Genomic DNA, 17,961 nt, shown 5'->3' on the forward strand with positions numbered 1-17,961 from the left:
CTGAACTTTTTCTATTGATATATTTTGAATGAAAGTGGTGCTACATTACAGTACTATATTATTTTTTATCAAGTATAGCCTGCCCTAAGAACTGCGTACAGAACTATCTAAATAAATGTACTACAGATAGTCTTTACAAGGGCAATTGGGACCAGAATTGTTGTTGCTAAGGAGTACAGTCATAAAACACAATATCATGTGGCTGCACTGCTTAGCAATTGCAGTCCCAACTGTCCTGTAACTCAAGACATAGGGGTCATTAAGCCAGAAGTGGTAGAAATCCCAGGTAAAAAGCTAGGGGGTACTCTAGGGAATCCCAAGGAATGAGGGAAGCCTAGAAGGGTTGGCGACCGCTGTAAGTTGGGGGAAACCAAGGGATAATTTATGTGACCTAGCACAAGTCGTGCACAAACACAGGAAGTTGTAGGGCTGGATAGCGAAGTGAGGTGCAAGTGCAGGAAAGCTGCAAGGTAGATGATACAGAAGGGTCAGAGCCTAGAGAGCCTGAAGGAACTTACTAGACCAGTGTTTTTCAACCTTTTTTGTGCAAAGGCACACTTTTTTCATGAAAAAAATCACGAGGCACACCACCATTAGAAAATGTTTAAAAAAATTAACTCTGTGCCTATATTGACTATATATAAAGTAATTCTAGGCCCTAGAAGACAGAAAGGAGGACCCAAGCAGTGGGGGGGGAGGGGAGGGTCCCCTGCCCGGTCAGCTTGGAAGGATCTTTCCCTGCCCAGTGAAGGTTGAAGGGGCTGCAGGAAGGGCCAAAGTGACATCCACGAAGCTGATCACTCCAATCAGGGAAGGGGAGCGGCACCTTTGTCCCATCCTGAGAAAGCCCCTGGCAGCCCGGGCTGCCTCTGGGTTCCCCTCCTCCAGGGAAGGGAGCATTGGTGACGGGCAGGCGGCTGCCCGGGGCAGTCTTGGAGAGCGAAGGTGAGGACCTCCTTTGTCCAAACGGGGATCTCTCTTCCGCTACCCACACCGCCAGTGGTCAGCCTCTACACCCCCCCAGCCCGCTTCCCTCCCTTTCTTCGGGTCGGTAGTTGGCCGGCGTGGAGGAGAGAGCCAGCGGGGCGAGGAGACAGGAATCGCCTCCCCCGATGCGCCATGGAGTCCTGCCAACGAAAAGGTCGGCTGGCACGGGTCATCCTGCCGTTCATCCAGCCGAGAGCTGCCGGCGTCTGCTCCCTCTACCCGCCGAAGCCTAGTTGCTCGCCCTGCCCGGTAGGTGCCCGGCGCCTCCCGCTTGGCTTCGGAGCGGAGTCCTGGCGGGAAAGAGGGACTGGAGGGCGGGGGCAGGAACCGCTGCTTTCTGCGGGAGACGGCGCCAACGACCCAACTCGCCGAGCACTGTAACTGGCCGGAGATGGGCGAGCAGGCGGGCGGTGGCAGCTTCATTTGTCCGCCGCCGGCCCGCAGCAAGCTTGTCTCCTGCCGCTTGTCTCCTGCGGGGGTGGCGCGACGCGGGGGCGTTTCTGCTCGGCCTCCTCCTGCGACTCCGCGGGCGAGGAAGAGGTCGGTGGCTGTTCCCTGGGGAGGCGCTTTCGGGGCCAGCCAGTCAGACCCACCACTATGGGCGCATGCATGGGACGTCAGTGACGTCCCTGCATGCGCTACCTCCCGGCGGTCCCCGCATTTTTAAAGTAAACGCAGGGCCGCAGGGACTTAATAGAGGCATCCCTGTGTCCCGAAAGCAACTTTCGGGATACAGAGATGTCCCGAGGCAAAAACACCCGGCGTGTGTTTTTCCCACGGCACACCTTACACTATGTCACGGCACACTAGTGTGCCGCGGCACAGTGGTTGAAAAACACTGTACTAGACTACTAGAGAAACTTGTGACTTCCTCTGCTGGCTTCCCCATTGACTTTGCTTAAGTGAAGCCAATTGGGAAAATCAGAAATACCAGTCAAGTGACTGCAGATATCAGCCTCTGCTTCGCTTGCTGCCATAGAAACGGGGAGGGGAGAGGCTTATGGTATTTGGGAAGGGAATCTTATGGTACTGAAGGAGTTATGTAAGAAGGGAGCTTTGTTCTCACCATCTTCTGCGCATGCTGATGGCTGGTGTTTTGACTTGGTCAAGGCCAACAGTCTCGCATACCAACTCGATGAGGCCTTTTGAAGGTACACCCCACACCTTCTTAGGGAGTTGCAGATTGGACACTGGGTTGGGGTAATTGGAGGGAGGGTGCTGGGTAATCGTTTGATATATACTTCTTTGGGCCTTTTTGGCTCAGATCTTGCTTTTCTTTCTGCTATCTTTTCATAACCAGTATAAGTATCTTTAATTCCACGAACAATGGAGTTGGGAGTTTTCTTTCTTGGTTATCGATGGGGGCACCCTGACAGCAGGATGCTGCAACCATCATGTGAACTGCTTGTCAAGCACTTGGAATCACAATCATGTGACTATTGGTGTCAGAACTTTGAGGGCCAGTCAGCATGTGGTAGCTTTGAATAATCGCTGAACAAGTGGACAGCAAACAAAGACTATCTGTACTGAAGATTCTTAATTTTTTAAAGGATAATCCTCTATTACTTTTTCACTTTTCAATAGGACAGTAGAGTTTTATCTTAAGAAACCCAGAAGCACTGAACAAGCATGCATTTTGCTTACCCATTCTTCACTGGAATGTTTACATCTAGTGACAGTGTATTCTGCTGAAGATGACAAATAGGAAACATCTATTGTTCCAAGTGATAAAGCAGTCTCGTCCATGATCTACAACATAAATTCAGCCTCATGAGCTAAAAGAAGAAAATAATTTCAGCATTAAAGAATTAATTGTGTTAGTAAATAACCTAATTCACTTATCCTAAATGTTTTGGCACATCAATAGACTTTACTTCCAAATTTAAAAAGTGTATGTCACAACTAATTAGATGCAACTATATAACTATATAATTAATATATAATTATAAGTTGATCTCTTTCAGGATACTGTAATTCATTACAAAAGGTTTGTAATTATATTTCAAACTTATCTACAGGTTGCTATAATTACCAGAATTGGTTATAATAAGAGGAAATTAAATTTGTGCTTCATTCATACACAGAAAGTAAATACATGCTTAAATATTGTAAGATAAGAATAAGAGGAATTTAAACCAGTTTCTTTTCTAATATATATTTCTCTGTTGCATAAGTCAATCAGGCTTCTGAAAGCTGGAACACAATCACTAACCAAGCAAGGATAAAATGTCTGGTTAGCTGTTCAGTGTGTTTTGCACATCCAAATTATTTCAGCACATCGTGTGAGTCTATAATCAGAAGGAATATAGTAGCACCTTTTTTGACTACCAAATTTTTTGAAAGGCAAAAGCTTTCATGGGCAGTTCTCTTTGTAAGATGCATAGAGTAGCTAAACTGATGCAAGATTTAAATTGGAATAAACCCTAGAAAGCATGGGAAAGAAGAGATGGCAGATTAGTTATATAGATGCAGATGACATGTGAGAGACTGCAAATTCTTAATCAATTAACATCTGTTTAAACATCACTGTAATGGTTGAATTTTTTTGCGATTGTATGGATCTAGGCAAGTAAATTAGTTAAACATGGGTTACTACCTTATACAAACAGTCAGAAAATCATTATGCTAACATAAGAATTTGTATTGTTAAAAATTAAAGAGCCTCTCCTCTACATTAGACATACGTAAAAATACAAAGGCATAAACAAATATATTTGTTCAGAGTGAGACAGGTCAATAACATGTATTTTCCCAAGATACAGTCAGAAGTTTCTTTAGGGAACCAGGAAATTATAGGGCACAATTTTCTGCACGGAATGATTTTGTTCTCTTCTGTTCTAATTACATTGAATATACTATTTTAGCTGAAAGCAACTCCAAATTACAAAAATACAAACCCAAGGATTTTAAGGCTTCACAAATAAGAAGTTTTTTAAAATATGTGATGAATCCTGGTTGCTCTTCAAAGAGCTTTAAGCATAACTTTCTAAGAAAGCTCTAAGAAAGAAGAGATGTAGTCTTGGCATTCCATAGCTTGGGACTGATAAGGAAGAAAGTCCTCTCCTCTTTGTTTAATATAGAAACCTGTAATTCCCAAATTGTGAGGCTATCTTTTTAAACAAATTTACAAAGTCCTATAAAATACTTAATATTTGGAAGTAAAACATTATGCAAAAACATTATGAGATATAAGAGCTCCATGAACTGAGAAACTTTGAGAATCTTTGATACCAACTACGGAAAATAGATCATATTTATTGTAAATCAAAGCATTCAAACAGGTTTCTAGCCATAGACATAGTCTCTCAGATAATTATGTTGAACAGTATGTAGAGTTTTGAAGACTAATATCATTACCATCTTAAATTTTGCTGAGAGAACAACCGACAACTAATGAAGCTATTTCAACAGTCACATTTACATCAATTGATGCTTCAAGACATTTTCAAAAGTAGTCCCACATAAAGTAAATTTGAATTGTCAAGAAAGGATGTGACCAAAGTATGGACAAATGCTGCCAAATCCAATTGGCTAAGGAGTCATAGCTGTCACGTAAAAATCTTCTTTCTCACCTTGGAATTCAGTAACAACTGAGAATGAAAGAATCATCCCAGGCTGTATTTCTGTACTTTTATGAGACACTTCATCTAGAATAGGAGGAAGTCATGGTCTAGTTTCCTATTGAACAATTTGTAACTGAATGCTTCAATTATTTGGAGCATCCAAGTATTCTGGCAATGAAATATTATCATGCATGTGAAGTTCTACCAACTCAAGCATATTCAATCCCATGCTCTTTGGATATCATTGATTAAAATTTCCAAACCACCCAACCAGCATATTCATCGTTTCTCTGATAACATAAATTCATACCTCAACACTCTAAGTACTGAAAGATAAACTAGAACAAAGAGTTCATAGAGGCAATAGCCTAGCTCTATAAGATAGGATATTTGGATAAACTTACCTGGGAGTAAATGTCACTGAATTAATTAGATTTACTTCCGATTGTATGATTACGAGACTGGACTGCAAAAATGAAGCTAACGCTTCAATTTTTACAAAATACTGGAAGGGAAAAAAAGGAATCACCTTCAGAATTTTGCTTAGCTAATTTATATGCAATAGCATGAACAAGCAGCGCTAGGAAAGTATATAGTCACTTTAAACTTTCTTCTATAAATAACAGATCAAGTACTGTATTAAACACTAGTATCAAATGTTGGGTGTCCCTATACAGCCTTATAAAGGCTACTGCCAAAGAAATTCGTTCAAACTAATCACCAAGGGAACATTAGCAATCTAAGCCAAATTGGCTGAATGACAGAAGGGACTTTCACACAGTTAGTTAAGTACACCAATGGAATGCAAGTGAAAGCCTGAAAGAAAAAGGGAAAAATAAGCAGCCTATCTAAAAAGGAAAATGGGTACTACTTTGAATTTAATCCACTCATCAATCAGATTGCCATAGTTAAGAGAATGATAAAATACTAACTTGCTACACAGGAAAAAAAACATACAAATAACTGCACAATTGCTTTCCACCATGTAGGAACTTTCCTCCATGCAGTGATTTCTAATTGTTCAAGGGCTCAGGGATAAATCTGAAAAATACTTTTCGTACTTCCATGCTGTTTCTCTACATTCTCAATCACCTCTTCACAACATTTTGCAAAAGAAAGGAGAGAGGACAGCGTTTGTCAATCAGACTGCATTTATTTCATGCTGTATTCATTTCACTTGCTTTCTCATTCAAGCATGGGCCTAGAGCCCAGTTCTGTATGCTATGCGCTCTTTTTCAAAAACTAGTTCCTAAAATACTTTCCATTGTAACTGATGCGCACACGGTTTTGTCTCACGTTAATCTTTCGGTTTATTTATGTATTGGCAAGCCAAGACTGCAGCAGCAAAAATACTGCTAGTTAAGGACGGTGACCGTCTGCAACATCTTTTTTTTAGGGGGAGGGATCAAAATCATTCCCGATAAAACATTTCATAGGCAAACATTTCCTAGTTTTCTACAGTAAATCCTCCATCAACATAGTGGTACCAATTACCTTCTTTTTTCCAGCGATGATACCAGCAGACGATCAGCCTCGGGAAAGGCTTTAAAATCTCCTTCCGAAATATCCAGCAGAAATCTCTCCAAAAACTCCCGATGCGCCGAATCCTCTGTACCTTGACCTTCCGATCTCCGACCCTTTGGGGGGGGGGGGAATGCGGACGACGCGGCTCCAACGCGAGATGCAGCCCAGCAAGACCTTGCCGGCAAGCTAGCGGGCAGGCTGACTCTTTTACACCGCCCCAACAAGGAGGGCAGATGCTGACGCGATTTCCTGAGCGCCAGGCGCCGGCGAGCTGGGAAGAGGCCGGGCTGCGCTCTTGTTAGTGGCCGCTGGAGCACCTCAGAACACTGAGAAAAGGTGCCCCGGGGCCCCCGAGCTGGTGTCTTCCAGGTGTCTGGGGTTGCCATCAGTCCTGGCCGTTGAAACCAGGCGGGTGGGGAAGATTGGGAGATGGGCCCGACTTCAGGAGAAGCTCGGGGATCATTAGATCTTTCCGCTGTGCAGAGCAATGCTGCCGATTATCTTAGGTGTAGAAGGAATTGGAAACCTTGCTTTATTCCAAGACAAAGACAGTCTCAGGATATTCTGCAAAGTTGTCTTACAAGGGCACCGTAGTGAATGCTGAAGCAAAAAAAAAAAGTGTGTAGGTGTATGCACATTTTTAGGATGGTTTTTTTTACTATGCCTAATGATAATATTAACATAGCTGTGCCAAATGACAATATTAAGATAGTTGTCGTTTGGCAGCTCTTGGTGGAGAAAGAAGGTCAGATAATAATCTTTCTCTGTCTTGCAACAAAACCTGAAAGGCTCAGGTTGAAAAAGTGCCCTGGACAATCCCAGGCACCTCCAGTAACAACTAATATGAAGCAAGGTGTGGAAAAAGAGAGAGAGAAGCTAAAGAAGACAAGGGCTGCTTTGATCTCTCTTTACCTGGACTCATCCTGCCAGTTATACTGTTAACTTGTATTAATTTGTATTAAGAGTTGTCCAGAAAAGGACAAAAAACTTTGCCCTGTTATTTGCTTAGGTGGAACTTTTGCTGTGAATGCAATAAACGCACAAAAGTGAACGTGACTAATTATATTGATTTTCATTTTGAGCTGTTTTTGCATACATCACTAAGCCACGATATGCTTATCAACAGTTGTAGTTGGGTTTCTACACCATGTTAAGACATAAGCAGACAAACCACATTTCACTTTTTACCTTCGGTTGTAAGTTCTATCAAATAGCTCTTGTTGCTGGATTCGGAAATAAAATATATGCACATCCATACTAAGCAGATTATTGTCCAATCAGTTCTGACAGACTAATCACCTCATTGAAGTATATGTATTCCCATCACCCTGTTTCCTTTTGAGGGAAGCAATATTGTGCAAAGCACAAAAAAGGAGGAAGCAATAGCAAGCAAAGCAAATAAAATAAGATAAAGAAATTTTTAAAAAGGACATGCAGCACCACATTCCAACACCATCCACAATTTATCTCCATATTTGTCTGTGCTTACAAACTATCTGTGCTTCTATCAGATCCATAGTGTAGTTCTTTCATTGTTTTTAATTTTATAAATGTCTCACCTCCCTCTTTTTTAAGGATAAGTCCATTGTTTTTCCTTAGGAGTAATGTTTTTTTTCATTGTGATATATAACTTCAGCTTATTTCCCCAATACAAAAATTCGAATGAACTAATCCTCAAGTAAAACTCAGCTCAGATATCTCATGTGTATGAAACATCCTTGTGAAAATATTTCTTGCTTCAGTGTCTGTACTTTAGTATACAGATATGTTTACATATGCATGTGAATGACGATTTCGACAGGGAAAAGGGATTTTTTTAGTACCATTTTTATACCCAACATGCAGGATAAGCACTATAATATAGAATTGTAGAAAATGGTACCACCCAACTTTGTATCACTTCCCACTTAACGTTGAACTATTTGCTGAGCATTCCATTTATTTTCAGGCATTCTTATTTAACAATCTGTCAGCCTCTCTTTTGTTTACTTGCTTACAGCTGACACAATCAGCCTTCAAGTTATATTTATATAAAATATAGCATAATTCAGACCTCATTTTTTCTATACGAACATACATGTAATAAATTATTTTTCACAGTCATACTTTTCCCAGTGACCCGAAGAGCACAAATCTGGCCTGCATTTCTTCTATCTAGCCAAAGTCCAAATGTTACTCATTCTCATCTCTCATAACATTTCATTCCATTCCAAACCTTCCCTTCTACACTTAACAATCTGGTTTGAAAGAAGGGTTAAAGGCCATCTATGTCAAAATTGAAGAGCCCTCTCTCAACAGATGGGAAGGGATACGTTATCTATCTGCTGTCTACAATCCTTTCAACAGTTCCAAGAAGGCTCCCACACCCAATTGCATTACTCAGGTGACTAAGCACACAGCCAAACCTCCGGATGACCTCAACGACTCTTTAAAAGAATGCGAATGACCAGATGTTTGCAAGGAATATAAATCCTTGCATTCCCCACTATCCAATGAGACCTGGAGAAGTTTCTTGGATGAGAATTGAAACGTCTTCAAAGAAAAATCAGAAGTCCAGTTGCCTCTTGAAAAAAACACCTTTGGGACAACCTAGTTTTTGCATTCTTTCTTGCTACCTTTGAAGAGGGGAGCAATAACAGCACCCTTTCCATCATCAAACATATATTAACCATATACTTTAAAACTACCTTCTTTTTAGGTACATTAGATGCTACTTTGCTCTCATTAACATTTCTATAATTTTTATGTAGATTTTTTTCATTCAGACCCATTTCACTTTATCAAATATCCCTTTCACATTTACTAGAAACTCCATAGACTATGGTACTTTTCAACATTATTTTCACTCAGTTTCAAGCAGCTTCCACATTTTCCTTCCAGGTAGGTGAGAAATATCACTGATCTGCAAATGGGTATATGTGAGCTGACTCTAAGGGATGTTGGGAATGCTGCTACTATATCACTTCTCACAGCAATTGTATTCTGTTCTCTTCACTACCGGTTTGGTAGTGCGAGCACGCATGTCTGGGTATGCGCAGAATCTTCTTCCAAAATTGTTGGCCATTAATAAGAGGCAGAATAATGGGCTTTAGAAAATGATAAAGACATATTAAGAGTATGATTCAAATTGCATATTAAGAGTGTAATGAATTATACAAAAACAAACAAACTTTATCGGGCTGATCTAAACTAGGAATCAACAAAGTTTTCACAAATATTACTTTCTCAAAGGCAGCTTCTTAGAGACTGACAGACTTCCTGTTAAAGTTTGTAATTTAAATTCATATTTATTGTTAGGGTGGAAATGATATTCTGCTAATTTTGAGGACTGTTAATGATTACTTTCTTTATGTTTTCCAGAACTGTGGTTTTGGTACGTTGAATTCCTTTTGGTAGCTTAAAAAAAAATCTTGGGAGAATGTATTTACTTTGAAGTGGTTTGCTAGAAATGCTGTACTTCAAAACCAAATGAAATCAACGAAAGCATTGGACAAGTGACTCCTTATTGTATATAGAAAGCTCTCAATTTTGTATTCTAACATTGTTTCTTGTGTGCGATGTTGCTATGGTATCGAACAAATGAGTACGGATTTAGAGTATTCCTAAAGGGATGTCTGCTTCAACTGTATAATTTCTTTTTTAAGAAATCCAGCTGCAATGTCCTTTGATGCTATTTAGCGGAAGCTATAATCTGTTTGTATTGGAATTAATAGCAAGGTTTCCATTACTTTCATAGTAAGCAATAGAAGCAATTCTTATATATGTTAATGCATAAACATGTGGCCCACAAAATATTATAAAGATTTTTTTGTAGAATGTTTTCAGTGAAGATTTCTACTCACATCTTTCCTGTCTCTCTATTAAAGCATTCTCTCCTCCAAATTAGAAATTTGTGTTTGGAATTGCAACAGAACTATTGCTATACGAGGGGAAAAAGTATGGATTTATAGAACTATGAAGTAATTCAAAACAACCATGCAGTGAAGGAAAAGGAAGAAAGCTGAGCTAATCAGCAAAGGCATTTTTGTTCTTATTGGTTACGTTTATTCTTGCCAAAGCACAAACAGTCCCATTTATGCAACCAAAAGTTCCAACATCAACATTGTGATTGTTTGTGGACCTTTGTGTATTGTGAAAAGTTATTTTATTGCCTGATTGCCTTCTTTGATTATTGGTATGTGTTATAACGGTTCAATTATTTCATTATCTTTCCTGTAACTGCAAAATGAAACAAAACAAAGAAGAAAAGGAGACAATTTTTACTAAGTTCTAGATTTACTTATTCATGATTTGCCCCACAGTCAGAACATGTGTTAACAGAAAAGACTACTAAATTGTACTATGAAATTGTCATTCACTTAACTACAGCATCTTTTTTTGATTATTTAATCATACTGTATTTTTTATGAATTTAGTATTTTAAAGTTTTATATTCTGATCTTGAGTACTTTGTATTGAATAAAAAGCTTTACTTTTATAAATATGGATAGAAGTGGACAACAGAACAATAATATACATTTAACAACAGTTTTGTTAACCATGCTTCAATTATGATAAATATCTCTATTATTTCATAATATTGAATAATATAGAATAGCATTGGGCTGAGGTTATATGCCAGTGCACAAACATTTACAAATACTTACAATAGATACATTTATATATATCTAGAATTTAAATACTATTATTGTTAAAAACAAAACAAAAATGCAATAAATTCATTTAAACAGATATACAAAATTGTTATACAAAAACAAATCAACTTCATTCTTTGCCATTGAGCTCATCTGAACTAGAAGTCAACAAAATATCCACAAACTGTCTTAAAAAGCAACTCCTTGGAGGCTGCCAGACTTCCTGCTGCACTTGATTTTAATATTTGTTTATTTTTTTTCTTTTCAGATAATGTGAATCCAGGGCCAATTCCCAAAACAGATTTTAAAAAGAAAAAACACAAGTTCCTCATATATTCTATAGCAACATTTTCAACTTTAAGATGTTTACTCTCATGCTGTCCAGGGAATTCTGGGAATTAAAGTCCATAGCTTAAAATTGCCAAGTTTGAAAAACATTGTTCTATAGCAGAGGTGTCAAACTCATGTCATGACATCATCACGGATGTATCAGGACTTTCCCCTCCCCCTCTTCACTAAACTGGGCATGGACGTAACAAGCACATCCTGACCTGCGGGATGGAAGTTTAACAGTCCTGTTGTATAGTCTCTGCTCTATCCTTTGTCTAACCCACCTTTCTGTAGCCATAGTTAACCATTATGCGATTCTTGTTTCCCCATTTTCCTTCCTAAAGCTGTCCAATGAAGTACCTGCTGAATTAATGCCTGATTCATGATGATTAGAGATCAGTCAGCATTGGCAGGAACCATAAATTCATAAGAGATTACTTAAATTCTCAAGCTAATTGTTACTACTAAACTAGGCTTGTTTGTTTCTTTCAATGTATGACTTGTCTTCTATTTAATATTTACTTTAATATTTTTTCTATTTAATATTAAAAATGTATTTAATATTTCCATCATTGTAGAAGGTGTATAAGTTCTAGCCTCATCATTGAACTTTGTTTTAAAAACTGAGAATGAACAAGGATAGATTATTGCAGAGTTGAAGGCCAAATTCAATAAGTAGATGAATAGAAGAGAAAATGTTACTGTACTCACCAAACAAATTTGTAAGTTTGAATAAGAAGTTCTAAAAAATAATTCAGCACACTATAACACTATTGTGAGATAATATAAGAAGCTTATTAATTATGAATTATTTCAATCCTATTATGGGAGAGACCAATGTAGACTCAAAGGAACTTGAAATCTTTACACAAGTGACCTTGCAACAATCAACATTTATTTTAATCTTAATATGTCTTAGCTTCAACATTTCCTTTTAACCCTTTTTTTAAATGAAAAAAGCTACTTTGTATGATTTTTCATTCCCTATCCAGCATTTTTATGTTTAATTAATATGATACAACATGGCCTGATACAGATTTTTATCTGTAGAGCACCAGTGGAGGCCCGATAGGTCCGAGGCAAGCCGAGCACTCTTAACTACCTGCACCAAGGACTATGTCCGAGCATTAAGAACTGCAAAAAGATCATATATTTCTTCCTTGGTTGCGTCCGCCGAGTCACGCCCAGCCGCCCTGTTCAGGATAACCCGCTCCCTCCTTAATAGGAGGGATGCGGGAGACCCCTTGCAGGGCAGGGCCGAGGATTATGCTCAATTCTTGGCGGACAAAGTAGCTCGGTTTCGATCGGACTTGGACTCCACCGCAGTAGATCCAGCTGAGACACAGGAGGATCATTTGCCACATCAGTTCTGGGTTGAGTTCCAGGAAGTTGCCTCTGGGGATGTGGACAAGGCCATCCGAGCTGTAAGTGCCTCCACTTGTATTCTGGACCCGTGTCCCTCCTGGCTGGTGGCTAACAGCAGGGAGGTGACACATGGCTGGATCCAGGCGGTTGTCACCGCCTCCCTTCGGGAGGGGCACTTCCCCGCCGTACTCAAAACGGCGGTGGTGAGACCCCTCCTAAAGAAACCATCGTTAGATCCAGCCATCTTAAACAACTTTCGTCCTGTCTCCAACCTTCCCTTTATCGGGAAGGTTGTTGAGAAGGTGGTGGCCTTTCAGCTTCGACGGGCCTTGGAGGAAGCTAGCTATCTTGACCCCTTCCAGTCCGGCTTCAGACCCGGTTACAGCACAGAAACCGCTTTGGTCGCATTGACCGATGATCTCTGGAGGGCCAGAGATGGAGGCTATGCGTCCATCCTGGTTCTCCTTGACCTCTCAGCGGCTTTCGATACCATCGACCATGGTATCCTTCTGCGACGACTGCGGGAGGTGGGAGTGGGAGGCACTGTTTTGCGGTGGTTCTCCTCCTACCTCTCGGACAGGTCGCAGTCGGTGTTAGTGGGGGGGCAGAGATCGTCCCTGAGGCCCCTAACATGTGGAGTACCTCAGGGTTCGGTCCTATCCCCCCTACTATTTAACATATACATGAAACCGCTGGGCGAGATCATTCGGAGGCACGGGATAAAATACCATCAATATGCGGACGATACACAATTGTATCTGTCCGCCCCGTGCCAACTCAATGAAGCGGTGGACGTGATGAACCGGGGTCTGGAGGCCGTTAAGGACTGGATGAGTGCTAACAAACTGGTGCTCAACCCGGATAAGACCGAGTGGCTGTTGTGTTTCCCCCCCAATAATTTGGCTAATACACCAACGCTTAGGCTGGGGGGTCAAATTCTACACCCCTCAGATAGGGTCCGCAACTTAGGAGTCCTCCTGGATCCACAGCTGACTTTTGATCACCAGCTGTCAGCTGTGACCAGGGGGGCATTTGCCCAGGTTCGCCTGGTCCGCCAGTTGCGGCCCTACCTAGATCGGGGGGCCCTCACAACAGTCACTCGAGCCCTTGTGATCTCTAGACTGGAATACTGCAATGGGCTCTACATGGGGTTGCCCCTGAAGTGCATCCGGCGACTACAGCTAGTCCAAAATGCAGCCGCGCGAGTGATAGTGGGCGCACCTCGGTTCGCCCACGTTACACCTGTCCTCCGCGAGCTGCACTGGCTGCCTGTTGGTCTCCGGGTGCGCTTCAGGATACTGATGACCATCTTTAAAGCACTCCATGGTAGTGGATCTGGGTACTTGAGAGACCGCCTTCTGCCGATTACCTCCCTAAATCGACCAATTAGATCTCACAGACTGGGCCTCCTCCGAATTCCATCTGCCAGTCAATACCGACTGGCGACCACGCGGAGGAGAGCCTTTTCTGTTGCTGCTCCGACCCTATGGAACGAGCTCCCCATGGAGATCCGCACCCTCACCACTATCCAGACCTTCCGCGCAGCCCTCAAGAACTGGCTCTCCCAGCAGGCCTGGGGATAGGTTCCTAATTACCCGCCCGAGTGTTTGACTGTTGAATGAAAGTTGGGTTTTTATTACTTTTCTGTTGTTCACATATTGTTTTGTTTTGACCTTGCACCTCCCCTCCCTTGTCGTTGTAAGCCGCCCTGAGTCCCCTTAGGGAAAAGGGCGGCATATAAATCCCAATAAATACCTAAAAAAAAAAAAAAATACCTAGATTCATTAAACATTAAAAACATTTATTAAACATTTATTAAAAATAAATGAAATTCATTAACTTTTTAGTATTATTGTTACTATCCTTATTTTTGTTTCCCCCAAAATAAGATCTCCCCAGATAATGATCCTTTTTGAGCGCATGCGCTAAAATAAGCCATCCCCCAAAATAAGCCTTCCCCCGAAAATATTGCAACACAGCAGCAGCCATGAGGTGACCACGCTCGCAGCCTCCTCACCTCAAAAATAATAAGACTTCCCCCAAAATAAGGCCAAGTGTTTATTTGGGGGGGGGAGGTTGGGGGAATACAGTATTAGTGCTTTTATTATTTACACAGCAATCATGTCTCTCTGGGATTAGGACCAAACCACAATTGTTCTGTTATAGAAGCTTTCAATTTTTTCAAAGGAAATATTTGCTATGAGAATTCTTTCTACATTGTATCTTATATCAATCCTCATAACTTCCAGATGCTACGGAACAGGGGTCACCAGCCTTTTGGACCTCAGGGACCACTAAATCCATAATTTTAAATCCCGCGGACCACTAATATGATCTGCCTAATGACTGGCTGGGTGAGTGTGGCTAGGTGGTTATGTGACTGGGTGGGAATGGCCAACTCAATATCACTCACATTGAGGGTGCCTTGCCAGCCTTTAGTCGCCTCTCCCCTCTGAGTCACTCCTCCCCTCCTCTCCTGGGCTACTTAGGGCCCCTACATGAAGCAGTTGTTGGAGCTAAGCAGCCACCATGAGAAAGTTGGTAAAACAGCTCAGTTCAAATTGGATCTGACCAAGAAGGCGGCTCAATAGAAGCACCTCATTGAGGACTATGAGCATAGATTTCCCAAGCAGAGGGAATACCTGCGGGAGTGCAATGCCTGTAGGTTCAGCAGGTTGAGATTGTCAGCCAGTTCCAGTCATGATGCAGTCCCACTGGAACAAGAGAGAGAGAGAGCTGAGGTGGTGCAGTGGTTAAATGCAGCACTGCAGGCTACTTCAGCTGACTGCAGTTCTGCAGTTCGGCTGTTCAAATCTCACCGGCTCAGGGTTGACTCAGCCTTCCATCCTTCCGAGGTGGGTAAAATGAGGACCCGGATTGTTGTTGGGGGCAATATGCTGACTCTGTAAACTGCTTAGAGAGGGCTGAAGGCCCTATGAAGCGGTATATAAGTCTAACTGCTATTGCTAACTGCTAACAAGATCTTCCAGCTCTTTGCCATTAGCAGCACTCCCTTCCAGCCTTTGTCATAAGCCCCGCAGCAGGAAGCCGAAGCAGACCCCAAGTCAGAATTTCTGCCCCCCTATAACCCACACAGAAACACCTCGAAGGGGGAAACTCTCCACAGCAACACAAACATTCATTGCATGTATCCATCCCAGGGAACATAGTTTGACAATTGACAAGCTCATAGGCCAGGGAATCCTAGAACCAGTTGATAACGCATGCTTGGAGACCCCTTTAGTGACCCCTGTCAAATCTGACATGTCTGTCCACATCTACGTGGACTACAAGGATCTCTGATTTAGTGCAATATAAAAAATGCAAATAATTTTTCTGCAGACCACCAAAATTTTCTCGCAGACCACCCGTGGTCCATGGACCACCAGTTGGTGACCACTGCTGCAAGAATATAAGAATACAAATAAAGAGGAAAATAAGTTTTGAGGTAAATGCTCTTATTTTTAATAATATCACCACAGAATAAATCTGTGGTGATAAATGACAAGTATTTTTTTCTAATCTGAAGTAAAAAAATCTTCAAATTTTTTTTATTTCAGAATGGAAAAAATTGTTTTAGATAATGGAGAATTTTAATATAAGTTGAATAATGAATTTTGGTTGTATATAGTATCTATTAATGTTTTCCAACATCCAGAGCAGACTAGAACACAAGCAGCATGTTTTCTTACTACTGTGGAATAAATCTAATCTAATTTCCCCTTTCACTTTTCTATTTGTATGTCTACCTGCCTCTGGTCTGATTAAATATTTTGGAATGTGTGTCAGAAGATGTGTACTTCTGTGTATGGTAGTTAGAATGCTTCAGGCTCTGGTTTCAAACAGTTAAAGTAATTGCTTGTATGTTTCTTGAAATTCCATTAAGGGGAACAATCAAAATTATTACTCCTCTTAAGCTTGTCAAACTACTAGATTTCAGGGTAGTAAACATGAAAACTTATGGATACTTGTTTGAACCTCAATAAAACAGGCAAGTGAAATGCACCCTGTGGTTTTGAATCTTATAAAAGGACTGAACATAGAATATCTAGTATGGAAGGTATCTACTGTATACCACAAGAGTCCCAATATGGACAAAACCAGTAATATAGTGCCGGCTGGCAACTACGCGGAGGAGAGCCTTTTCAGTAGCAGCTCCGACCCTCTGGAACGATCTCCCTGTGGAGATTCGTACCCTCACCACCCTTCAGACCTTCCGCACAGCCCTCAAGATCTGGCTATCCTGTCAGGCCTGGGGGTAAAGAGTATAGTCCGCCCCCACCTGAATGTTGAATGAATGTTGCTCGACTTTTAATTATATATTGTGTTATATGTCATTGTATGTTCCCCTTCCCATATAAGTTGTTAGCCGCCCTGAGTCCCCTCAGGGAAAAGGGCGGCCTATAAATAAACTTATTCTATTCTATTCTATAGTGCTTCCTAGTATTTAGTAGCTGACATAACCTTTTCTCCTTCCATTATCTCTTTATTCATATGAAAAAAATGAAGAAACCAGCTCAGATAACTGTATTTAAAATTATCATTTTGCTTGAAATATATGATCTTCTCAAACATAGCTTCTATATTATATCATTGACATACTTCATTGTATGTTGCTCTGAAATAATCCCTAGCTTCTGTGTAAGTTATTTCCAAACAATGTAGAGTGTAAATAGTTTTATATTTTATGAGATAGTTTACAGTTGTGACTATTGTGCTTTTTCATCAAGCTTTATGTGAGCCTCCATGACAAAAACAAAAAGAATCCAAATCAGATGGAATTGCTGTGCCCTGCTTATCCTTTAAGACTTTCTCTCTGCTCCAGCATTATACCTCAAGGCACTGTCTTTGAAGAAATAGTTTGGGATCGTCTGGATTTCCAGCTACTGGTTGACAAGTAGAACTTTCTGAATAAAAATCTATTTCCTGCAGCAGAAAAAGAAAACAATCTTTTTTTGCAATGGATTTTCTTGTTGTTTCCTCAACACTTTGGCACTAAAACACAGTGTGATTTGTTTGAATGTGATTTAACATGGCGTAGGAATCCAGTTACTATATTTTTTTTAGACAAAGTTCATTTTAACTGACAGCTCATTTTAAGATAAATGAGGCTGGGAGCAAAGAGTTTCTAAAACTCTTTCAACTTATACAGGCACTGTGTGATATTTCAAATAATTTGATCCTAAATCATGTAATATTTTATTGGCTGTAACCAGTATTTGACTTTTGTCAAAACCTAACTGGCAATCTATACAATTATGAATTATTTCAAAATTACGAAATGAAGACATATCATGTATGTCTACAATATTTGCAGTCGACTAAACTGTCTTTGGTGCAGCTAAATGTATTATTTCATGAAAAAAGATAATGCAAATTTATATATCCTAAACTCTAGATAGATAGTTCTTAACTTAAACTCATTCATTTGGTGACTATTTGGAGTCACAACAATGCTGAAAAAAAGTGATTTATGACCAATATTTATGACAGTTGCACTGTCGGGCGCCATATGATTGCCATTTGTCACCTCAACTGACTTCCAACAAGTAAAGTCA

At 40.6% G+C, this 17,961-nt stretch overlaps 1 protein-coding gene across 4 annotated transcripts in view; it reads right to left on the minus strand.

The window, feature by feature from the left end:
• The window catches only part of GPAM (glycerol-3-phosphate acyltransferase, mitochondrial), a 38,648-nt gene extending 32,450 nt beyond the window's left edge, over positions 1-6,198 (minus strand). For 3 of the 4 annotated variants that reach the window (XR_015698067.1, XM_014060287.2, XM_014060285.2), the window contains exons 1-3: positions 6,045-6,198; positions 4,955-5,055; positions 2,632-2,762 (exon numbers count right to left, since the gene is read on the minus strand). Coding sequence is in view for 3 of the 4 variants with exons in the window: in XM_014060287.2 (XP_013915762.2) it covers positions 2,632-2,733 (102 nt within the window). In the remaining variant the exon portion in view is untranslated. The remainder of the gene's footprint in view (positions 1-2,631; positions 2,763-4,954; positions 5,056-6,044) is intronic. The other variant, XM_014060286.2, reaches the window with a different exon arrangement.
• Between the last annotated feature and the right edge of the window lie 11,763 nt (positions 6,199-17,961).

The sequence above is a fragment of the Thamnophis sirtalis genome, unplaced genomic scaffold, assembly GCF_051295495.1.
Source record: "Thamnophis sirtalis isolate CommonGarterSnake01/CBP01778 unplaced genomic scaffold, rThaSir2_p1.2 scaffold_11, whole genome shotgun sequence".
Classification (NCBI taxonomy): domain Eukaryota; kingdom Metazoa; phylum Chordata; class Lepidosauria; order Squamata; family Natricidae; genus Thamnophis; species Thamnophis sirtalis.